General features: G+C 40.5%; 1 protein-coding gene across 1 annotated transcript; it reads right to left on the bottom strand.

The window, feature by feature from the left end:
- Window positions 1-73: 73 nt before the first annotated feature.
- Window positions 74-25,216, bottom strand: LOC135475966 (uncharacterized). Its single transcript, XM_064755944.1, has 4 exons — window positions 24,927-25,216; window positions 8,547-8,679; window positions 1,329-1,435; window positions 74-535 (listed from the first exon to the last, which is right to left on the bottom strand). The coding sequence occupies exons 1-4, from the start codon at window positions 25,018-25,020 to the stop codon at window positions 489-491; spliced, it is 381 nt and encodes a 126-aa protein (XP_064612014.1). The 5' UTR covers window positions 25,021-25,216; the 3' UTR covers window positions 74-488.
- Window positions 25,217-26,296: the final 1,080 nt, after the last annotated feature.

Genomic DNA, 26,296 nt, shown 5'->3' with positions numbered 1-26,296 from the left:
TAAAAAGCTGACAAACGAGGTAAAGAACAAGAGACGAGATACATTTATTTGAAGACTTTTAACAATGGCTACATTTAGTCAGAGGTGAGACGACAGATGAGAGACACTTTTTTCTTCATGCGAACATGGAAACTTGCACGTTGTACTAGGAAATTATATCCTATTTTTAATAAAGAACTGTTTCTTGTAGTCAAAAAATAAATGTGGATGGAAGTCTTATTTCTTGTGGTTCCCGGGTAGGGAGGGGGAGAGGAAGGGATAAGGTTTAAGTACCGGAGAGAATTTATGCGAGTATATCTAAAACAGTACTTTTATAATCTAACCAAATAAATACATCTAACGTAGACTCATACACTTTTTAGCCATAGAACAAGTGATAAAATGAACAGGGAGACTATGAAGAAATTTCTAGAGCACCCGCTTCTGTCGCGCAGGTCCACACGGCAGTTCCTGTCATGCAGGACACAGATCCCGGTCGGAAACGTTGTTCAGCGTTTCTTTCCCATGACACCATTTGAGAAAATCCTCCGTCCGTCTGAAAAAGAACGGCGAGAAACTGTTACCCAACAACACAAATCATACATTGAATTCTTGAAGCACGTTTGTGTAGCGGACACTAAAAAGAGCATATCTATTTTCTTGTGTCCCTTCCCCATCATGAAGAAATGGGAATGACGATCGAGATACATAATGTCATGCATCTTATCGTGGTATTGTCTCCAAACTGAACCACACCATCTAGTTTCTGAACTTCACACCGTAGCACAGGAGAGCGGTCACTTGACATTAATCTCTCAGATGTATCACGCTTTATCGGTACTCACATGCTGTTGCATATAACAGTACAACAAGGTACTCGTCTCTAATTTTCATCAAAGGGTACAGATATACGCACCACACTATAGCACAGGACAGTAATCAAGCAGTACTTGTCACTAAAGCGTATAACACAGTACCAGTATTTACCTATACACTTCGGCACAAGGCAGTAATCACGCAGTACTCGCCACTAAACCGTACCACATGGTATAGTTACTTACCTCCTCACTTGAGCACAGGACAGGGTAGTAATCACACAGTACTCGTCTTTATCACATGGTACCGGTACTTACCTTCACAACCCAGGCAGTGTATTATACTGTAGTCGCCTCTAAACCTTACCACTCAGTACCGTTACTTACCGTCACCCTTCAGCACGGGAAAGTTATCATGCAATGCTCATCTCTAAACCGTATCACACAATACCGCTACTTAACTTCACACTTCAGCACATGACAGTAACCAGGCAGTACTCGCTCTAAATCGTGTCAGACAGTACCGGTACTTACCTTCACACTTTAGCACAGGACAACAGTTTTCTCCGGCTTGATCGTTACGTTTAGGATTTTCCACCCAAAAGCAGGAACTGCCGTATTTTAAGACAGGAACAGCACAGCTGAAATGGCGAATGAAATATGTTATGTTGTGATCCCCGATATAAAAAGTACAAGTACGAAAACTTTAGAAACTTTTAGATTCATTGATCTCAGTTGAAAGTTTATACACACCAAACATAAGTGCCCAAGTTCATACCACTTTCATGATATGTGTCTCTACCATAACCACTTCCAACTTTTGAAGTCAAGAAGTTCGGCAGCCCGACTGGGGAACAATTTGCCATATTTCTTCTGAAAGCGCAATTTCATTGAAATTATCCAAGGATTATGAGTTTAAACATTGAATTGGATGACATACTTAGGATATAGGCTTTCTTAGTTCATTGCTGGGACCTTAGTGGCGGACAAGGGTTAGCGCGCCAGCACGGCGAAATGACCCTGAAGCCTCTCACCACTGAGGTCGCTGTGAGTTCATGTCCAGCTAAAGCTGGCTTCCTCTCCGGCCGTGAGTGGGTTCTGCCCGGTATTCTCCCACCATAATACTGGCCGCCGTCGTATAAATGAAATATTCTTGAGGACGGCTTAAACACCAATTAAATAAATAAATCAATAATTCTTTGCATCATTGAAACTTGTGACAGTTTTGATGGCATGCTGGTTTCTCACCAGTTTTATTTGCTTTTCACATTACTCCATATTCTTCTGGGAACTGGTGTGAGAAGTTGCTTTGGAAATGGTTCTTGCAATTATCAACTTCTTCATGGTCTTCTAATGGTAGACAGCTGTCAGGATTGATACTCAGGTTGTTCTAGTAGGATTTATACCCATATGGTTGAAATATTGCCGACGTAGCGTTAAGCCGTAACCAGTGATTCCAGTCTAATGTAACCGGTAACCAGTCTAATGAGATGCTTGCATGTGTATGTTCTTGCGTTCTTCCTTGAATGAGTTCAGTAACTCACTTATAAGCGATAATACTCTGTAACAGAAGATGTGTTTTCGTACGACTTAAAATATTCGGCCAGTTAAAGTCACAAGATTGTTTGGTTGATGATAATCTACAAACTGGAGCTACAAATAACTCCTCGTGCACCTAAATGCTCTTAAATACATTGTATCTTCACAATTATGGAAATTAACATTATTAATTTGCTTTTTTCCAAGAGAGTTCTAAGAGAGGGTCACTAACACAGAGGCCTTGATCCCACTCAGAGTGACCCATAGTCAGAAACACAGCCACCGCCATCAAACGGCCTGGATCGCAGGCAGTGTCATCTTCTGTCAATATGAGAGCTAACGGTTGACCTATTCACGTGCTTGTAATCAATCCATGGAATGTTCCTTAAAACAAGGCTCGTGAACATGAGAGCAATTACTAGACATGCTCAGTATCAGAGGGAGTCTGTATTATCCCAGGCTGTTCGCACTCGCCATTTAAGATTCCGTACAGATTAGCTGTTAACGAAAGGCCAAGACTTGACTTTCATCAGTAGCAAAGTGTCCAGGTTCGCCTCGGACAGCTCGAGAAGCTTGAGGCAAAGCTATAAGTTAAAACGTCGGGAGGTATACTTGATCGGGTTTATTTATGGTCGAGTTTATTTATAGGTATGCTTATGAAATTTAAGGAGGATTTAGTCTTAGTTCTGATCTGTTTTCTTCGGCAAAATGTTTCTAAGATGCTGATGTATCGCTGTTTTTCTTGCCCAATCACATGCGCTATGCCCACAGCTCAGTCTCGAAAAACAGACATTAGCTCGGTTCGAGAAAAGGTTTTTGACACGCCAGTCTGACTGCTAAGACTGCCATGAGACATTTAATTAATTGCCACGAATTTAATCTTTGTTTTTTGTATCTTCATGACGTCGATTAATTTAGTCACGTATGTGTTCTGCAAGCTTGAAGAACAGAAATTTAATTGGATTAGGTAAGGTTTTGTGAAAGTTACGTCTATTTAATTGCCAAACCTCCATTGGACGTTCATTTAATTGCACACGCCTCTCTAAGATGTTCATTTAATTGTGAAAACCTTCATGAGGCGTTTATTTAATTGCCAAGATCTCCCTAAGACGTTCATCTAACTGTGAAAACCTGCATGAGGCGTTTATTTAACTGCCATGGCCTCCATAAGATGTTCATTTAATCGTGACAACCTGCATGAGGCGTTTTTTTTTTAAATTTCTAAGACCTCCATAAGACATTCATTTAATTGTGAAAACCTCCATAATTGTAAATTGACTTTCATTTAATTGTAAAAAAATTAATCCGTTAATTTTAACAGAAAGTTTGTTGTCTGAGTGATTCTTGAATGTATTCTGTATTTTGAGTCTAGAATTTTGTGGTTATTTACAAAGAAGAGTTTACTCCTATACACCGAACAACAAAGCCAAAGGATTTATTGAAAATAACAGACTAAAACCCGAAACAGTCATATTTGAATAATGCCACATATTAGACCAATCATTTTGTACACTTATGTAATCTTCTGACCTTATAGTCAACAGCTGTTTCCTGTGTAAGTGTGTGGACCGAGTCGGTTTTCCTGTTCCTGCGAATGATTAGAGATTACAGACTCTTCAATGATAAGACTCTGACAAACGGATCCGCCTAAGTCTTCGCAATATTTAGAATTTAATCACATACATCTTGCTTATGGTATGCATTTGATCGGACTAAAAAGATTGCCTCCAGTCTATGCAGGTACAGTCAGTCTATTGGCTCATCTTTCCGTTCCCTGCGAAGTTTTGCACATAGATTTACACTTAAAATATGTCCAAACCAACACCATTTGTAGTTTGTCGTACATTTTTCATGCTGTTTTTCTGTGCGTGTTTCTGGAGACAGCAAGGTGTGAATTAACAGCACATGTTCAAAAGGTTAGGGCGGATTGGCAAAAGGGATGGACCAATTTAACGCCGACACACGCCTGCGGGCTTTCATGAAAATGACCCCCCTTGTAAGTCGGCTTATGGCTGACTGGTATTTTACGTCAAGTGCATTGTCTTTTGTAATGCGACTATGGAGTGGGTTAATCCAATTACAGAGAACAGTTTGAAAAACCTACTGGAAAAACAGATCGGCGACATTTAGTTACGGTATACTAGGTATTGAGTATGAGAAAAGAGGTGTGACGCAAAGGTGTCCTGGACCAGACTGATTTATTGATTAAATGTTATGTAACGCCATATTCAAGAGTTTTATTTTCTGATATGATGACCCTCAGTTTTGTTGGTGGAGGAGTCTGGATGCTCTGGGTAAACTTGCCGATCTTCAGGGAAATTTCCCACGTGCTATGTACATATTTACACATCATATTGGCGAAAAACACAAGTTAAATTCAACGAAAGTTAGACTTCGAACACGACTCTACCTCGACCGTGTATTGTCACCAAGTCCCCTAGGAACAATAAGAACAGAAGAACTTACAAATTTTCTGTCCACGGCCGGAATTGAACCCGCGCACTGAACTACATCTTCCATCCACACATATTTACCTGAACATCGCTGATATCTCACAATATATTTGGCATCTACTAGAACAGAGCTACCATCAGTATAAATCGTGAATATCATAAACATATCAACCAGTCGGCACTACGTTTGGAACCATTTGCTCCAGCGCTGGTGTGTGTACGACTTTGTGAAACCCCAGAATTAGAACCTGTCCACGCCAGGATACCTCCCATCTTAATATTGGGCTCTGTCGTATAAGTTAAATATCGTTAAGTGGGGCGTGAAACACTAATGAAAAAATAGATAAATAAAAAATAAATAGATTTTCAAAAACATAGAATTGCGTGTGTTTTTTTAATTATTGGTGTTTTACGCCGTACTATTTTATTTATATATGACAAAGGCTGGTTTTATGCGTGATGAAAACCGGAGTGCCCGATTAAAACCAGCGGCATATGACAAGTTAGTGATGAAATTTTCACCCGCGAGCTCAGAGTATATGCTATATCGGTTGTTTTCCAAGGAACTGTATGTAAAAGCACGGTCCAACGAGCGATGTTAATCACCACTAAGAAAGCATGGCACTGAGAGAATCTAGTTGATTCCCCATCAAAAGCTTGGACTGACTCCATACTTAGTATGCTCTCCAGACTGGAAGTATTTTAATCACTTATCTTTTACCCAACTCCGAAAACCCGACAACAAATGATCGATTTTTTCTAGATATTCAATAACTTTTCTGTTTTCATTCTTCAAAATCTCAGGAAAAACTGAATAGTATTTCTTTGTTTGATTCCCAAAGACATTTATCATGAAAAAGTAATCCGTTGAGGAAAAATACGAAGACACGCTTGGGAAATATCGGTGGAAAAATTCTAAACGTGAAGCTCTGAGTGTAATAGACTTTTCTTTGGTTATCGCCAGACAGGAAAAGAGAAAACAAATTAAAGCGTTTATTGAAAGGTATAGATTTCCTCCCGGCTAACATATTCCCCAGTCATTGAAGCATTGTTTAATTACGTCGTTATTCTTTTCTTACAGGATATGATAGCATTAATCTGATGTACTCCCATTGGACCTAGCCATCCGCTAAAGGCCAAAGAATCGGCTAAATCAATATATGTTCATTTAACTGCTTTACAACCTCTGACATAACTATTTTATCCAAGTAATGGTAGATCGACACGAGTGTGGTTCACACACTATACAACTTAGTAACCATCGCTTCAGATGTAGAATAAGGTGTAAAAAATAATTTGGAATAATTGTCGGAAAAGATGGATATACAGAGGTCAATATCAAGATAACAAAGTGCTTCGATAAACATTGATCAACTGCTGGCTTCAGGTCCCCTCGAAGATGAAAATGCTGGCGGTATAATGCATTAACACAATATTGGTTAGGTCGCTAGATAATACGAAATCCTTGCTTGTCGCCGATGGAAACCATCCAGACAAAATAAGTTGAAAATAGTTACGTTGAGACGACACCATTAAAAGTATGGTTCCACAGTTTCTTTGATGGAAAGACGCCATCGACGTGAAACATGGGAATGGGTAATGCTTTAAACAACAATCATGTTAATAAACAAACAGGTAACTAAACAAACAAACAAATAAATAAATAAATAGCGTGCTCAAGTGGTTAAGAATGAATGAATGAATACTTGGGGTTTAACGTCGTACTTAACAATTTTTCAGTCATATGACGACGAGGATTCATTAGGTGTGTATACATATACTGAGTCTTCTTGAGGCAGGGCGCCCATGCCGCCAGTGCTGCCGCCAATGAAGTACCATGCCGATGACACCAGACATAACGCCCCGCCCAGTCACATTATACTGACACCAGGCCAACCAGAGCTGAAGGTGGTAAAGAAACTTGTCTTTAAGCCGCTAGAACATGCGTGATGTAGGTTTACACCCTGTCATGGACAGGCGGTTTATACGTTCCCCTGCTCTCCCTGTTCCTACTTCATTCGTGACAACAATAGGTCGACCTGATCTGCGCAGTCGAACCTTATACTTCAGTGCACATATATACATCTGTACAGATAATTTGTCAATTTAATCTCGTGAAATTTGACGCAATCTCTGTATGGGGCCGTACAGTATTTTTATCGCCAGTTTTCTGCAAATGTGCAAATGACCTCTTCCTTTATCCGTGCCTGCCAACTTTACGGATATTTTGTGATTTTTTTGCTCTTTACGTCGTATATCTCTCATAAATGCACCTCTTCAGAGACCAATGTTTTCTTGCGCTTATTGATGAAGTTGTCGACGGAGCCTAACATATTGGGATAACATCCTGAGAAATCTATAATGAGTTTGGAGTGGGGAGGGAGGAAGAGAAGAAGATAAATAGTCAGATGGTTGTCCCAAAGATGACAGAAACAGTTTCTCAGACTTATTTGTACACAGTAAGGTAACAACACTGATGTTACAGTTGCAATGACGTGAGATCAATCTATAACGTTTTATGTTAGACCTTTTCGACTTAATTATTAATAGAATCGTGTTGAATGAAACCTTACAATGATACATGAAGTTGTTGATATCCACCGGGTTGAAAATATCGCATTGCCAAGAACAGTGCAGAATGCCTAATCAGTGAGATGTACACAAGCTGGTGTTCACGACCTGTTGACAACTAATTTACACGAATAACTCTAATTTCAGCTGTTATATTTTCAGTATAGAAGTATTTTTCACCTTGTTTTTCTGCTCTAGTACAAGGATGAACTGTTGAACTGACTGACTTCTGCACAATTAATACTTTACATTATGTTCCCAAATAGTTTGTTTTGACTGTCTGTAACGTCAAGGAATCTTGAAACCGCTAGCTCGAAATACCTTCTGATCTCTCTCAACAGCTATCAATAATATCTATGCTGTACTCAGAAAGCGTTATCACGGTGGTACTAAAACAGCTTTCTACACGACATGCACCAATTTGACAAGATCGAAAACATCCATGTTTTCATGTTTGGATAAAAAAGGGCTAAAACGGAGCCTAACGATAAACAGGTTTAAAGGATGAATTTGTGTCTTGATGCATCATGTAGCGTAAGCATGTATACTTGTGACAGGCTTACACTGTCCTCCACTTAGCCCTAGGGAGAAAGATGAGACGATAAAATTACTTACGTAAGAGCTGATTAATGCGAATCAGTAATTACATTTTGTATGTGTCTATGTATTATGGGATTACGGAGATTCCCCGTCAGCCAAAAGCCCGGCTGAGAACGGTTTGTCCCATCCGGTCACCCGAGAACTGTCCGACATTAACGCTGTGTACGAAATACTACACAGATACACGGAAGACGGCTAAAATTGGCCATCTGTGGTGGAAGTTCAGAATACCGTACGTCATGTATGGTTGGAACAGAAGCAAACAGGTCTTTTCTGTGATGAGTCATCTCAAAGTAGTTGAGGGCGTTTTTGAACGTAAGGCAACGCCATTCCTTCCAGAAATTCGGCTTAGTTAAAATGTAACTGTTAACTATATACACTATATACCAAGTATACACTATCATAACTAAAACCTACTGGGTGCCGCGAAATTCATTTTATTAATTTAAGACACCAGGCCAGTTGTTTTTGTCGTTGTTTTACAAAATAAATCCTACACCAAAGCTGCATCTAGCCAGTCTGTCTGAGTAAAGCCTGTGCGGGACCATCGTCCATTTGCACGTGTCTAGAGACTGAGTGGTATACTTACACATAAGGCCCGCACTCCGCTTTGTAGGTACCATTTTCTTGTTGTAGACAGTAACACCTCTCCGCACAGCCGATTTCCCAGTACGTCTCTGGGGCGCGGAATACCCCGTATTTGTCCGTACAGCCGAGACTCCCTAGGGTGGAAACAGACAGATTGAGATTAAAGAGGGTTTTAACTGAACACTGACACGGGCAAGTGTTAAGTCCATTACATTTTGTGACCACTGGATACATTAGGAAGGATTCCATTTGCTGGACTTCCAGAATTCTATTTGCACGCGTAATCTTAAAGGCTACCTTCTGCAGTCGTTACAAAATAAGCTCCAAAACCTTCAGTTTCAGCAGTTTGATGAAACCACAGTATATTCATTCTACCTAATCTAATCGCTCGGCAGAAAAAATATTAATAGGCAACATCGAAGATTCAACTGATTTGGATTGCGTACTTTCAGAGAAAAAGTTTTATTACTGTCCCATGAAAAAGTGAATTAGAGTGCATATAATCCAAATGACTCTCAGAAATAGTCGCCTTGAAAGCAATGATCGTGTCCGTAGAAAGAAACTTTTCCCCATAAAGCATAATCTTTGTGATCATTATAAACCACTTACCGTAGTGTTTTTTTTCCTTTTGTTTTTTTTTTAAATAATACAAAAACCAATATGGCTCATGCAACTCAACCTGTATGACAATAACAATGGCTTGCACGTGATACAGTATACGAAGCCTCCAAAGTGAAAGAGAGCGGCAAGACAAAATTGGTTTGTGCAATATTCGAGATGGAACTGTCTGTGAACAACTGATGTACAAGGGTCATAATACACTTTTATATATTGGTCTGGCTTCAGGATGAAGATGTCCTTGAGACTTGAGGACGTATTTGTATGATATCCACCAATACGATGGCCGTCAGTTTTACGGGTGAAGTAAAATGGCGTTGCTGGGTTAGGTTTGGAAAATTTCAGATTAACTTTCTCCACTTGTGACGCACAAATATGCGCACCATATCGGTGGAGGAAAAGTGGTTAAATACATATATTTACGGTCCAAGGCGTTATAATTGTTATACATTTGCCGTAACACCGTCATTTATAGGCTTTTCAAAGTTTATCTCATATAGAGTGATAAAAAAATCGTTCTTGTTAACTTCCAAATCTGACCAAAATGAAAACTGTCTTTGTGGAATCTGCCCCTGTTATGGAATTCGCTCTGTTCTGGAAGTTTTAACACTTCACACAGGATTAGGGTGAAATGAATAGGCGGAGACAACGTTGCCTATTCCTAAACCTACTCGGCCTATTCAAAGACAAGGAAACTAGTCGAAAGAGGCGTTCGATATACAGGCTGACAACCGATGGACAAAATTCAAAGTCATAGTCCCAAAGTAAAAGTTTAAAGTAGTCGACAGTTTTCAATGATGTCGGAAATATAAGCGTCAAGTCCGACATTCATATACTATTCGTGGCCCGTAAAAGGCGTTCCAAGTCGATAATCGCAAGATCCATTTCCAAAACAACGTTTACTACTAACTCCCAAAGACAAAGGTAAGTAAGAAATTATACAAATAAGAAATACAGCCGGTAACACACAAGAGAGAAGCGGTCATCAGTTTTCAATGATGCAGGGCAGGCAATGAATATTCCAGGCATGAATTCCATATCAAAGTTCAAATTCGTAGTCCGTGAATGAGTTCCATGTCAAATAACAATTAAACAAGTATCTCAGTCGCGCTTTAATTGAAACTGTTCATAAAGGCATCATGCTGATGTAATGAGCATGGCTACCTTTACGGTCCCTAGCCCCAGGCTAAGCGGTATTAGATACAGTTGAAAATGACGAGTGTTACAGAGCCTAACCGATCAGATCGTGATTCAAAAGTAATGGACGATTACGTCTTTCCCGTTAATATGTAAAGATCTCATGCTACAAGAGGCGCCATCTATAACGTAACACATGACATACAAGATAGACGGTTACACTGGGCGACCAGCGCCATCTATGTTGTTACTGGCTTCCTCTCCGGCCGTAAGTGGGAAGGTCTGTCAGCAGCCTGCGGATGGTCGTGGGTTTCTCCCGGGCTGTGCCCGGTTTCCACCCACCATAATGCTGGCCGCCGTCGTATAAGTGAAATATTCTTGAGTACGGCGTAAAACACCAATCAAATCAAATAAATCTATGTTGTTAAATACCATGTACGTGATAGACATGTACATAGGGATAACACAGGTACTGAAAGCTATGTTCAGTGGATAGAAGGATGAAGGCAGAAAATCGCATGTGTAATTTAAACGAAAGTTTGTTATTTGAAAGTAGAAGCAAGTCAGTTTGCAATGCTGTAAGAAACAAGCTTGTAACATTCATGACATCCAGTATGCTGTCCATGTATTTATATTAGAATAATACAGTTTTCGACTCATATGACAATTTAATACCGTAGTATGTCTTAGCACTCTCATTTGTACATCTATTGTAACACACAACAGACACAGCTGTGATATTAAAAAAACATCATGCTTACTGTTCCCATTATACCTGGGTAAAGTGGAATTAGATACATACAAAGCATAATATCGAATACATGCAATATCGCTGGCGTGAATTACAACTTATAAAAGAATGAATTGTTGTGCCAAACAATTCAAAATCTCAAATGGTAACGATTTATTGTAAACCTTGTGGAAATGTTATTCTAGCAACCACTAAGGGGTTTCCTAAGTCATTCGCTCTATCGGTCGGTAGATCTGGTCAAATTTCACTAAACGAGAACCCTTGGTGGAAGACGACACGAAATTCCATGCGTGGGATGTGTCAGCTACCGCGAATTTGCAATTGTTTTTGACATAACTTGATATCTGGACTGTGTGCAAGTAGTCAAGCTGCATACAAGGAGCATATGAACTTTAGGGAATATTTGAGGTATACGTCTGGGTTAATTGTAACTTAAGGTAATCCAAGGCGTTATGCCATTTTAGCAGATCATCTACACAAGGCTGTCTTACACAAGTGGGATTGTTGAACTTGCTGCTTGACATCTTATCTTTAAACACAGGGCAGTCACTTAACAAGCGATCTGAGTGCCTTAATGACATAACTGCTTTATGAGCGCAACTATACAGAAACAGTGACGTCTTACGGAAAAGGACAAAGTAACCTAAACGGCTAGCCTGGACTGACTTGTTCCTACACGGCTTGGACTGATTTGTTCCTGCATGGCTTGCACTGACTTGTTCCTACACAGCTTGCACTGACTTGTTCCTACACGGCTTGGACTGACTTGTTCCCACATAGCTTGGACTGACTTATTTTTGGCGCGCTATGCTGGCTCTCTATTGTTACAGAAACTGCCGGCTTAGTAGGGCATGATAAAGAACAAGCTACACGACTTGAAGTGACCTGTTCCTACACGGCTTTGACTGAATTGTTCCTACACGACTTGCACTGACTTGTTCGTACATGGCTTGAACTGATTTGTTCGTACACGGCTTTGACTGAATTGTTCCTACACGACTTGCACTGACTTGTTCGTACACGGCTTGGACTGACTTGTTCGTACACGGCTTGGACTGACTTGTTCCTATACGGCTTGAACTAATTTGTTCCTACACAGCTTTGACTGAATTGTTCCTACACGACTTGCACTGACTTGTTCCTACACGGCTTGGACTGACTTGTTCCAACACGGCTTGCACTGATTTGTTCCTACACGGCTTGGACTGACTTGTTCCTACACGGCTTGGACTGACTTGTTCCTATACGGCTTGAACTGATTTGTTCCTACACAGCTTGGACTGACTTGTTCCTATACGGCTTGAACTGATTTGTTCCTACACGGCTTGGACTGACTTGTTCCTATACGGCTTGAACTGATTTGTTCCTACACGGCTTGCACTGACTTGTTCCTACACGGCTTGCACTGACTTGTTCCTACACAGCTTGGACTGACTTGTTTTTGGCGCGCTATGCTGGCTCTCTATTGTTACCGAAACTGCCGGCTTAGTAAAGCATGATGAGGAACATTGTGTACACAGCCGAGAAATTCCCCTGTGGATAGGTCAGGTTACAGAGGGTATCACAGAATCTACTTTTTCGACCAATACCTGAAACTGTGTAGTCACCTCATGCACGGCAGGAAGGAAATATCCTGGAAAACGATTACTAAAACAATCTTTCAAAATGTTCTTAACCTTAGACCAAAATTCTGGGGAGTAACGTAATTTAAAGCTTTCAGGGTCTTGCTGGTAATAAGGTCTTAGACAGTGGTCGAATGGATTAATTTATTGTTCATTATATACATTGTGCAATACTCAGTTTATTATGCACCACCACGCTAACACAAAGACTTAAAATAGAGTTTAGCTTAAATGGGCGTATCCGACTGTTCGTGGTATAAAGACGTAACGGTTTATCACAACTAAATTGTTGCTTGCCTTCCTTCGTATATGTGCATTATCAGCATTATTGTTTGAATCCATTCTTCAAAGCATGTCATTATTTTGTAGCAGCTTGTGTTTTGTTATATGCTAAAGTGCTAAAATATGACGACGGAAGAAAGGTTGATATCCAATTATCTCAGATTTCCTTGTCAGTTTCCTGGTCCACAACACCAAATTAAGATTCTTGACCTCTCACGTGATTTTTTGTGTTGACTGAACCCATTGGCATACGACGTCGTGAAATCAAATCCAGCCTGGCTCGAATTAAACTGTTCAAGGGGAAAATAATCAGGTTTTGAGATACTGGGCGAGATGCACATGATTCCCATCGGTTCAGCATGAGCGAATTAACCTGAGTTCTGTTGTATCGTCTAATAAAAAGCGTAGTGTGATACATCCATCATATTAGTTAAGCCTGTATAAACTTTCTTTGGATTGCAAGTAAGATAACGACTGATTCAACAATGCTTATCTGTCTGCTTTGCTTGAATAACAGTGTCTGACCCCAACACACCACACCCATCCCAGGCATCACTCCTCAACACGTCAACAGGTTAACAAAAAATAGGAGGAAATTCTGTTTCGAAGTCAAGGGACATATCAAGAGATCTATAGAGAAACTATTTAGTATCTGTTTCACATTTAAGTATTAGGGCGCGGATAACATCGATCTCTAGGTTGACGTCTGACCGCTGTGCCCCACATTAAGATGGGCTGGATTACGATGATCTGTGGCTATTTTTGGTAACATCGCCAACAACAAAAAATACTTTGGTATTTGATATCAAGGTAAGGCTTCCATGACTGACGTCATTAAAATGTATTTCAGCTCTTGACATTGGTCAGGATATGTAAAGGAAATTTTGCCACTCTGAGCCGCGCAAATATTAATTCCAGGAAAAAAAACGATCGCTTTTCTCGTACAGCTTTTTTCGGTGGAAAAGCTACAAAAGGACGAAGCCTGTCAATGTGCCCCAAGGCAAGCTGTTTGCAGCGCAGTTTGTCGGTTTGCTAACCAAAGCGGCACTCTGACACCCACTAGAGGGGAAAAAATGCTATGCCTCTGATTACCGGAAATACCCGGGCGACCTAAAGCGGACGTTAATTCCGGCTGGCGGAAACTGACGATTGGCGGAAAATGCAGCACTCACACCGACAAACGATACAATTACAGGATGGGTGTTGGCTATGAACCCCATTGGATGTGATTATATATGATTAATGCCGGATTCATGCGTGTTGAGGAAGATAACTACATCAAGCAAACTTCCTGCGATGCTGTCAACAACATGGGTAAGACATGGAATCTGATAAATTGCTGGTTACTTTCTGTCACATCTCGTTTTCTGTCACAGTCTCATTTCCCTTTACAGGCCAGAGAGCTTTTGGTCCCACTTGCTTTCAGCCTCTCGACTAAACAGGACATTAACAGCAAGCATATTGCGAGAGCTTTTATCTCGGAATGTCTACGTGTTCTGATGCAGATGAGTTTTGCTCAAGCTTAGGGCTATTATTCAGTAAGGAACAAAAATCTTCGACTATCGTAAGAATGGAATCAAGCCAAGCAGTGAAATTGGGATCAGAGCGCCTTCCCTCGGGCAGGCAATTGACAGGTTTAATAGACCAGTCTCTGGATGACTGAACCCCTTATATTAAACATGATCTAGGGGGCCTCCGTGACTCAGTTCGTTAGCGCGCTCCTGACCAAGGAACCTCTCACCAATGAGGTCGCTGTGAGTTCAAGTCCATTTCATGCTGGCTTCCTCTCCGGCCGTACGTGAGAAGGTCTTCCAGCAACCTGCGGATGGTCGTGGGTTTCCGCGGGCTTTGCCCGGTTTCCTCCCACCATAATTCTGGCCGCCGTCGTGTAAGTGAAATATTCCTGACTACGGCGTAAAACACCAATCTAATAAATAAATAAATAAATAAACAAACCTAACCTAAAACTCAACAAAGATGTGGTGACAACATTGGGTAGAAAAACAAACAAAAAACAAACAACTAAAACAAGTACCAAATGTTGAGGGACAAAATGTTTGGCCAGATGACATTTTCAGCCAGTAAAAGAGCAAATATTTATTTGCTCCATGGGGTAATAAAGCCGTTGCAGACAGCTTTCTTATCAACCCACAATAGTAATTGAACGTGTCATGCCAAGATTCCATTGCCATCGTTTCCGTTAAACATCATCGAATGATACACTTCAAAGACGAATCCTAACTGTATGGACTGGACATCTCACCGACTTTATTACTAAATTAAAAGCCAGGAAACATAAATCTGCAACATTTCGTTCGAAACATCACGTGTAAATATGTTTGCTTCACACATCGCTCCGGACCTGGTGCGTCTTTTTTTCACAGTGTGGGCGTTCGGCACATGACTGTGTCCGTGAGATCTGACAGCTTGGAATTTTACCGACAATTTTATTGTCAATTCGTGGAAATGTTGATAATGTCACTTCCTTACAGAAAATGGATTCAACCAATTTCGTGTGTAGAATTGCACCCGAAGAATGGTTTTGTTACCAAAGTATAGTTACTGGTTTTGAGGGAGCAGGTTTGGCAGGATCACAGATGAAGGGTCTTGGAGGACTCAGTGGACGCTTTTCCTGCATCTGATAAACTTGACCTCTATTATATATAATAAAACTTCTCCACAAAAACGTTATTATTCCTCTCGTATGACGGGTCATATTAAGCGGCGAAACTAAGAGCATTACATGTCTGAATACTACAAAACATGCGAGCGCCATATAAGAGCCATATTACTGTTTGTATGCGAAAAGGAAAAAATTAAAAATTGCACCTTACTTTCGTCACATATTATTTCTGTGACATCAGGTTTCACATATGGAAGGGGCCTCCGTGGCTCAGTTGGTTAGCGCGCTAACGTAGCGTAATGACCCAGGAGTCTCTCACCAATGCGGTCGCTGTGAGTTCAAGTCCAGCTCATGCTGGCTTCCTCTCCGGCCGTACGTGGGAAGGTCTACCAGCAACCTGCGGGTGGTCGTGGGTTTCCCCCGGGCTCTGCCCGTTTTCCACCCACCATAATGCTGGCCGCCGTCGTATAAGTGAAATATTCTTGAGTACGGCGTAAAACATCAATCAAATCACATATGGTTGATTTGGTCAAATTTGTGTTCGTGTCTGAGAGACAACCTAATGAAGAATGAACAAAGTGATGGATAAGCAGCCAAATTTACCTTAAAACCATATCATCTACATCCGTCATGCCAAATACTTTAAAAATGTTACATATTGCTGCCGCTCTTACATGTTGCTCAACACTGGGAAGTTAGAGAAAGGAAACAAGACCAGGTGTCAGTATAATCTGATTGGGTGGGATGTCATGTCTGGTGTCTTGGGCATGATACTTCCGCGGCGGCAGCACTTTGATGGCATGATCTCGCCCTGCCACAAGAAGACACAGTATATGTACACCCATCCAATGACTCTTCGTTGTTCCGTACGACGTAAAACGTCAAGCATATATACTTACATCTATATCCGGGTGTTCGTTAAATGCGGTTAACCATTTCTAGATCTCACTCAAAAAATTATTGTCTGGAATACGGAGAACGCATCAACGGATAAAAGAATGAAGTCTGATCGATTGAAATCTAGAGATCTTATTAACTAATGAATAGAATTATGAAACTCGAACTATTATCGTGAGAGAATATCATAACTCAAGTACCAACAGATTCTAACCTCTCTCTCTCCTCTGAAACTGTGGGGTTTTATTCTGTAGGAGTTACTTCTACTGCACCCAGACACTGCAAACTTGAGGTGCATGATAAAATGTGTTACCAAACCATCATAACAGTGACTTCCTACGGAGCCTTATGGATACATGGCTAGACATGTCATATAAAACTAGAGGAGAAACACAAAATTCATTTCAGCAAATTGAAATGATTGCGTGCTTAAATCTAGCGACAGTTTTAGGCCGCAGAAAAGAAAGTGCCAACCCTAGATGACATTTTGTCATTGGTTGTCTGATATATCACATGACGACAAGACTCAACGCGTCGTACAGTGCTTTGTCTGCTTCCCTATGAAATTTTATTCTGCAAGAAATTCAGTTTGAGTGACAGTAAATTAACATTAAAAGAAGAAACAGGTTGTCAGAGATACATTTTTATCGGAAACGCTTTCAAAATAAATACTGACCGAGCATCCAAACGACTGAAGTTTGTAGCAGCCGACTTGAGGAGGTGTTAGATCTCTCCTTCAGCATAAATTTTATTGCCAGACGAGAAATGACCCACTCTTGCCCTTTCCAACTTATGGAATTCGCCTTATTCCAAGACAAGGGTACTCTTAAATAAATCATATTTTGTTCAGGATTCTTGTACGGCTCTTCTTGTCACACTCCAGACAAAAATGTTAGCAGTTTGCCACTTTGGAAAATCGTTATCGACTTTTATCTTTGTGGATAGATTTCAAAGCTTTCAATTTAGTCGCGCAGGTTTGGGAGTTTTGTATGATCAGGCCTCCGCACTTATAGCTTTGTCTGTCAAAGTACGAGTGGACATGGACATGCATAAGCTTCTCATAAGATGAGAACTCCACTCTTTTACGGAAGTATCAGTCTGTCGTGGGTTTTTTCTTCTTCATCGCCAGTTGAAATTAAAGGACCCCATCACCTTGGTCAGTGTGTGGGTTTTTGACTCGCTGGAAGCTAACTCCAACGATTCCTTGGTTCCGCCAATTTTCTCCCATTACCGGGATGAGCTAAAGCATGTAATGATAGCCCGTGGCTGTTTCAAGGCCACGGCTGTGCGACCAGATTATAGAATCAAACCTATACTCATCTGTAGCAGAAAGCATCAGAGGGGTGCCTTTGATTGAAGTACATTTCAACAGTTCGCCCACAAGCTCACCAGAGTTGCCTAGTGTGTGTGTGTTTACCCGTGACACTCTGCTCTTCGCAAAGAACTGTCATTTAACATTCCCTTTGCGTAATGACGGGGCTGGTTCCGAGGAAGACAATTCATGTAGGCGCAAAATATGTCCCTAGAAGTAAGACCCTTTTGCAAATTCACATTCACTTTTAAAACTACTTCACGTATCATTATAGGTATGGGCAAAGTGTGATCCCTGCCGACTGCAAATTCCAAGATCGATTTTCTATGTTACTAACGACACACAGTAGCGAATCATTTACACAGGCGCAAATAATGGCCAGATTTTTGGCAAAAAAGCTCACTCAACACAGTGTCATTAATAACATTGGCTTACTTAAGGAAACAGAAGAAAGTTTCTGTGAATACAAAATGAACACTGGATTATAGGTCTATTTTGTTAAAACAGTTCACACCCGGGAAAGGCGTTCCATGTTGACACCTCTGACATAATAATACTTCAACTGATTGATATTCAGTCTAATGGTATCATTAAAGATGGCAGTTTTGCACAACTTTTAAATATAATGTAATTTTAAGAGTCTGAACCTCCAAACAACTTATTTTTAGATCAAAACTTTCAAATGGTTTTTTGCAAGTGCCCCCATGGCTTGACTATATATTGGGTGGGCATAAAAAAAATGGGCCGATCTCTGACACTCAATATCTCCGAAACCCTCTTACGTCAGCTTCTAAAAATTTACACACTCAAAAGCCATTATGTCCTAAGTATACAAACCAGATTTCAATTTTATCCTTTAATATTTCTGTTCATGGGACCAAAATCAAAATAGAGTCAAAACGCATATTCCGGACATTTCAAAATGATGTTCTACCTTGTTTTACTTGAAAAGGTGATCAATACCTTGTCCGCCGCAGAGAAAACCATCTTGATTCAACAAAACTTGTTCCTATCTGGCAGAAGGGTTTCTCTGACACTAGAGCCAGACAGGTTTTCCAGACGATACTTGATTGACGCGTGTCACACAGGTGCAGAGCTCGCTCTACTCATGGTGGAGAAAAAAGTGCCCACCTAGTTTGGGCAAGTTATTGACTAACTTACCCACATGTTACATACAGATATGCATAATATTATTGGTGGTCTTCAGTAAAGGTTCCGTACGTGGGAAGGTCTGCAGCAGCCTGCGGATGGTCGTGGGTTTCCACCGGGCTCTACCCGGTTTCCTCCCACCAGAATGCTGCCCGCCATTGTATAAGTGAAATATTCTTGTGTACGGCGTAAAATACCAATCATATACATAAATAAATTCAGTGAACGTTATAGATTACACAAGCGGCCTTATGAGTTTATTGTCACTGAGGTACCACTTAACAACGAGAAGAGGGAATCCAGAAATACCTTTTTCGAGGTTGGGCAGACCTCACAGCTCGTGTATCGTAGACACTGAGATGAAAGCGTCTGAGCCACCTGGCCACGCCGAGTACGATGAATGTATTTTCAATACAATTACGGGATTAGAAACCCAGTTGAAGTGTAAATCTACGTATACTTAAGAGAAACGTCTATATTTACCGCCAGCAGGCATTATTTGTTGTCAGTTTGTATTGAATGTTTGTAAAGTTGATTACGTTTGAATCTGCCTACGTGTTACAAGTTACATGTTGTTCTATAGCGATGCAGGTAATGACGTCTAACATTAGTTACAAAAGTATCCCATGTAGATGATGGTCAGTAAATGCTTTTGGGCCGTTTCCAAGGCGAGCTACAGAGATCCCATACCACACAGGTATGGGCCGCACTTTGACACACAATATCTCCGTTGTCTTGTCCACAAGATCTGTTGTGCTATTAATTTCTCCGAGATGCCGTCAATAATGTGGTATGCCACAGTTAAAATCCTGAGATAATAATACAAAAACGCTACGTAAAGAGTAAAACCACAGCAGCTGCCGCAGTGCGAAAGTTGGCAAATGGTCTCTCACATAACCAGTGAAATCCGACGTCTTAACACTTTACCTTAGATAAGGTTTTATTCTTACTGTTTATGTAAATGTTCCTATAGCAGTTGGCAAGAACGTGACGTTACCTTAAGCATGCATTTTAAAGAAAGCCACATGATGCGACGAGCGTTACAGCCGACATTTACAAATGTTACAAATGTTTGAAAAAACAGATAAAATACGCTTCCCCAACAATCTATAGAGAATATCCACGCTACACCAAGAACATAGCTCATCTGACAGATGCCTGCATGTAAGATGAACCGAAACACAGATGTTGGCCGCGTCGTATTATAACCTTGCATGTGACGCATTAGATATACCTTCGATTCAACTGAAGTATTTTTCATAAAATATTCTTATATACCAGTGATACAGGATATCCACACAATGATGCCCAGCGTTCTTTATCAACACCGTTTGGTGGAAATCGGGTATAAAAGCCTATCAATGAAACAAGCCTTCATGACGCCAAGTTTTGTAGCTGAACCTTTCACCCGAAAATGAGGGGAAAGCTTTGGCGTCGACCTAAACAAGTTTAGGTTCCATTTATTTTGTAACCAGCTGAATGTTAAACAAGAACATCATTCCTCCTACTTTTTGTAAGTCCGGAGGCTGATAAGGTATCTGTTGAGGTGTTTTTGTTTCCCGTCTACATTCCTCAGATTACGGCTCATTACCAACCAGACCGCCATCAAACAAGATCCCTGTTCGCGATTGGCGTTGAAACCAACACTTCGCGTGTCCGAGCAATTAAAACACAAACAACTTAATCTCTCAACCCCACCCTGTCCTAAGCAGAACCATAGAAAGCTTGAAAAAGTAACATATGATCTTGAACAAAGTTCGAACAAAGGAAAAATTCAGATGTCTTTCAAATACCTGTACACTTCACAAGAAGACTTTCCACTCTTGGCTATAAACACGTATTTTGGCCACTCGCCATAACATTTCCGGACAATTTTTGTCAATTCGTCACCATCACAAAGACGGAGGTAAAAGATCATTTCTGATATGGTGGTTGAAGGAGACCGAGAACATTGATTCTGGACCGTTTTCAGTAGACTCTCGCAAACATTGAGCATTGGTAGATCTTTACTCAGCTACAAAGCCAGCTGTTGAAGTTTGCCCCAGTCGATATTATGAAGGAGCTAAGATAATAACCGTAAGACCGATATTGCTTTTCCCGCCCAAGTCCGCAATTCCCAGTACAGGTTGTTTCCGGAAAGATGCCAGTGTAGGTGTCATTGTTCGTGCAGACGTCAGTTACACAAGATAATATTTGCCAGCCTCAATCATTCCAAGATGACCAAAAATTTCTTTTTACTCTCAGACTATTAAAGCGTCAGAAACAGTTTGGCGTTTTAATAATGAGCCCCCAAGCTGTTGAGGCGCTCTTGACTCAGATGATGAGCACCGTCGACTAAAGTGTACAAGGAAATGTAAATATGTTCCTAAGTGATCTGCTGACATCTCAGATCCAACAATTCCCTGACCTGTTTTTATTAATAGACAATTGGTAACTGTAAAGGTCGTCAGATTCCGTGGTGACATTCAGGTAATCATACATGTAGTCCGGTAAAGGTTCCCTGCCTTTTCACCGATAAATCGCTATGGGAGTGAAAATCAGTGCATCACCGGAGGGTATATTTCTATTACTTGCCCAAAGCCAGTGGTGTATACTCCAGGCACTTTGATTTTCTATACCCATGGAACAGGTCGCCATTGTATAAGTGACATGCACTTGAGTTTAATACAAATAACTCGATCAACTGATCAATCAAAATTGAGATTTCAAATGATGATATGATAACATGCTTCAACTCAATTATTTCCTAAAGAGAAGATCACCATAAACATGGCAAACATTAACAAATGTGTCATATGTAGGTAAATAACTATACAAAGGGATTTTTTCGGAACCTTGGATTCCCGTGTATCCAATCAGGGTTAATTCTAAACGATATTACATGATCATGAGTCACGTGCTGCTTCGTATGACTTATCACACCAGCATTTCTACTTTTGTCCACGTGCGTGTTCACAAAACTAAAGCTTTCAGTGCCTGACAGAATATTCTGGCCAACCTGTTGTAGCCACCCAATTCCAGTAATAATAGGCGACGAGCGCGCAAATACGAAATATATAGAGTTCACGACTTTGTAAGGCAAAACCCGATAGGGAATAGAACCAGCAACTGGCTGAACGTTGTGATATTTTAGACATCACTAATCTCTCCATTAACATCATGCTCCTATACGATTGTATTCGTTTCTAGGATGCCATACTTGACATGAACAAAGGTGCACTGAACTGCTGTGGCAGATACGTTTCAAACCATAACAAATGATCGCACGCAAATATCCATGACCATGCTCTGCTTAAATGTATAAATGTGATACGATGAACAAAAGTTTGATGTTGTGATATAAGGGAAAACAAAGAGAAACGTATCGTTCATCTGTCTGTTGGCCACAATGTATGTGTAAGTACTTCAACCTTGTAACCAGGTAAACATCAAACGAAAAAAGAAAAAGCACCACACATGTGTTGTTTTACACACGCCCATTACACAATGATAGCCCATTTGGCCTATGGAGACAATATCGTGGCATGCGAAATTTACTTCTGTTCACTGTCTGCAACAAATGCACCTGCGGTTTATCCTTTGACGGCGATTATATTTAGAGGATCAAGGGAAATGTTCACGCAAGGAAAACAGAAACAGTTACTTGGCCACTGGGGAAAGAACATGACAGAGAATTTGCCCAAGAGCCATTGTACCGATATCAAGATGGCTTACAAATCTACCGTCAGCCAACACAGAACATTCAAAGGGTATACGCTCACGTCTAAAAACAGACAGGATAGGTGCCGTGCCTTTATTGCACACACCTGTGTCAGATTTTCCAACAGCGAGCAGTAAAACATTCCGTGAGTTGCCTAAGTCGCTATGGATTTTGAAACCTCTTAGGATTCTAAAACCTGTGTACGCTTTAAAAGCTATCAGATGAGTTGGGGCGGAGACTGTTTGATTTAAACGCTATACCATTAGATAGCGCAGACGTAAGATAACGAATCTAATAGCTAGCTTTTGTAAACGCAATCTTTATCGGTACCCTAGTGAAGAACATGACACACTATAACGAACAAGACAAACCGCTAAAAGCTTGGCACACGAGACGGTTTGTTCTCTCGTCTAAATGAAACCTTACGAGAATGGACAGCTTGCTACAAATTATATCACGCTTAACCAAAGTCTCCATATCAGTAAATCATTTATCTCGTGAATTTTACAATTGTTCAATACAGTCAGATGGACGATGATGTCAGGAAAATGTAAGTTATTGCCTTCTCTACGTTCCCTGACGTACAATGGTTTTTAGCAAAACCGTTCAGCAATAAAACGTTCTGGCTGCCAGAGTCATTAAATCGGTCCGCTCAAGACACATCGGCATTGAAGGATGAGATGGGTAATGCTAATCCAGTCTTCTTTGGTTTTCTGTGCATATGTCTTCACAGTTATGTTTTGCAGTTAAAGAATTTTGTTGCAGTTAAAACAGCTGTGTTTGTTTTATTTTTAAATTTTTGCATCATAACGAAAGTATTTCTGTTTTCTGTGTAACAAAGTAGACAAAGTGTACTACACAGATCAAGTATTTGACTTAATCAAATATACTTATGTCCCACACCGAGAGAGGAACCACTGAGTTCATATTGCAAACTGTGCTGATAGGTCTGCAACGCATAAAGTACGAGTCAACTGACGACAAGTGCAAAACCACGGAATCCTAGCTACGGGAAACACAGATTTTACCGGATATTTTCACTTTTATAGGTTTGCTGAAAGATAACAGCTAACATCTCTACAGCAGTTCGCTCTGAAGAAGTAGTCTCTTCATTTCAATACCAAAAGAGGAAAAATCTGCCTAACCTGTTTATCAGCTTTGCCCCTTTTCCATTTCTCTGAACACGTTATGTCCTTTTTTGACTGGTGCAGTAATCTGGTTTCTATAGTACAATTCGATTACGGAACTAGAGGCCGGGCAACTAATCTGCCAAACAACCAATTACTATTCGCTATTTGAATAACTGGAGGGTACTTTGAGTTTTTGTAAGTAATTGCACCCGTTGGCAATGATTAAATGTGTTCAGAGTATTTACACATTCAGGCATATATCACGCGACTGCTCGCCATGGGACTAGCCCAGAAGACCAACTCAATGCCCAATCTGCAAGATTCTCCAGATAAGGCGTTGGCAATAAACATTTTTTGACACCCTTTTCTTGCCACAATTCTCATCGGAAATATTTGGTTAAAATTCTCTTTCCTTGACAATGGGATTACGACAAAAAATAATTAAGATAATTTATTCCATCAAAATCTCATCCGAACTCATCTACAGAAATCGGCGCTGTATATAAGAAATTTCTCAGCAACAATCGGCAGAAAGAAGCAGCTAGGAAAAAGTAATACACATATTGCGGAGTGATATGCACATTAATACTGATTAGTGATTTTGTTTGAGTATCTCCCTCTGCCTCTAAATACATTGACATATGCCACATCTGATCTACACATATCTCCCTACAGACGAAGCGATATTATTAACAGAAGCCAAAGGCACGCGCTCTGAAGCGTGGAGACAGGCGATCCCTTGGAATATACCATACGGTAAAATGATAAACATGTGAATAATAACAACCAAAGAATGTTATTGTAGCTGCAGTTATCTGGTGTATGGAAGATAAAAAGATGAAGCACTGGGATGTGGAAATTTGCAATTGACATCTCTGAGGGGGTACACTTAAATGCATATGTCTCCATCTATGTTTCAAGCCATGCATTCAGCACATACACACAAGTTGAAAAGTAAATAACGTATAATAAACCTCTTAGGAGACATATGCTTGAAAATAGTTAGAAAACTCATTGAACGGGTTGTAAAGTTTTGCAGAACAACTTGGGTCTAATTTTGAAGTAAAAGCATAGTTCTAAGATAAGTGAATTGTTTACTTCGTCCTTTAAAATGTGTTGAAAATAAAAGAAATCTAAAAGAAAAGAAAACCAAAACTTACGTTTGTAAAAGGGTCGCCGTTTGTAAAAACTGGACATGGGCAGCGATACAACTGCAGATATTAAGAGAGCAATGGTAAGGTAGAAAAACTGCATGTTGTCGTTCAGGTCCGTGCTTCCCCGCGGCTGTTCTGTCTGGGATCTGCGACCGAAGGGGGTTGATGCGGAGGTTTTATCTGGACACTTGGCTGTCACACACAGCGGGTCGTCTTCCTAGCACCGCTAAGCCTCTTTCACACTCACAGGTTATCACTGAGTTCGAATATTGCAACGTGGGCAACGCCAGTGAAGCCTTTTGGGAAGATATGAGTGGATGGCGAGATTAAGCACAACTCAGTATAACCTGAGTCACTGGACTAATTGTGATCTTAGCTAGATGGAAGAAAGGTTTTTTTTTCGATGCACACGCGAGTTACGGATCTGGACTGGAGGTTACAAAGTTATATGTAAACGTGCTTCAAGAATCTGTCCAATGGCATTTAGGCAGGTGCCTCGAGGGCGGAGGGATTTCTTGTCCGGTAAAAAGCGCGTCGGTTTGTTCAGAGATCCTAGTGTCGTCTGCTCTGTAGAATCCGAATAAATCTGTCCATCTGGTGACAAAAGAATGGTTGAGAATACAACATCAGAAACATTTATCACCTTACCCTTTCGGAACAACCAGACAGTTTGCTGACATGCGCGTGGGGTATCGTAGGTATAGGAGTCTGATATATTAGAAGCCCTGTCGAAGTGTACTCGTTTGTCACAAGCCTACTGTGTAAGCTATGAATACTTGGTATCCATTCGTAACTAGTTTGATTAAGAATGTAACCTTTTACAAGTTCGCCCGATTTAGAGCTTAGTTCATTAAAGTGACATGAGGCTACAAGTGGTCAGGGTATAGTGACATCACACACGATGTATTTAGAGACTAACCTTAACGCTTTTAATTCATTTGATTTATAGTTCATACACCATTTAAATTGAACGTCGGGTGGAAGTTACATGTTAATACCACTGAAGATAGGGATGGAAGAAAAAGCTTCAGAAAGTCACTTAAATTGTGATATGCAGACAACGCCTTTTCTTACTCCATTCTTTTCCCGTTCTATATCGATTTTATGTGGGCTGAAAAACGACACGTATTTGTAGACTCAGTGGAAATATTTCGAGACAAAATGAACGTCTCTATTTTAGAAAGTTTAGGAGTGCGTGGAATGGAAACATAACTATTGGTGATCCTACCTCAGCGAACTGGTAGAATTACGTCATAAACCACAAAAGAAATACATCCACAGTTACAGTGTAATAACAAATAGCGTATTTTTACAGTAAATTTTGCTGCCCATTCGAGATTCAGTGATATTTTCTGTAGATAAGCAACTCTCTTGTG

Source organism: Liolophura sinensis, chromosome 9, assembly GCF_032854445.1.
Source record: "Liolophura sinensis isolate JHLJ2023 chromosome 9, CUHK_Ljap_v2, whole genome shotgun sequence".
Taxonomy (NCBI): domain Eukaryota; kingdom Metazoa; phylum Mollusca; class Polyplacophora; order Chitonida; family Chitonidae; genus Liolophura; species Liolophura sinensis.
The sequence above is the reverse complement of the archived record's forward strand: the minus strand, read 5'-3'. Positions and strand labels throughout refer to the sequence as shown.

What these genes read in the sequence shown, in the direction of transcription:
- LOC135475966 (XM_064755944.1), bottom strand. Translation starts at nt 25,020, where the DNA reads ATGCAGTTTTTCTACCTTACCATTGCTCTCTTAATATCTGCAGTTGTA. An exon ending in ACGGCGACCCTTTTACAAAC is followed by an intron (nt 8,680 to 24,926) that starts GTAAGTTTTGGT and finishes TTTCCACCCTAG; the next exon opens with GGAGTCTCGGCTGTACGGAC. An exon ending in TCCTGTGCTAAAGTGTGAAG is followed by an intron (nt 536 to 1,328) that starts GTAAGTACCGGT and finishes GTTCTTTTTCAG; the next exon opens with ACGGACGGAGGATTTTCTCA.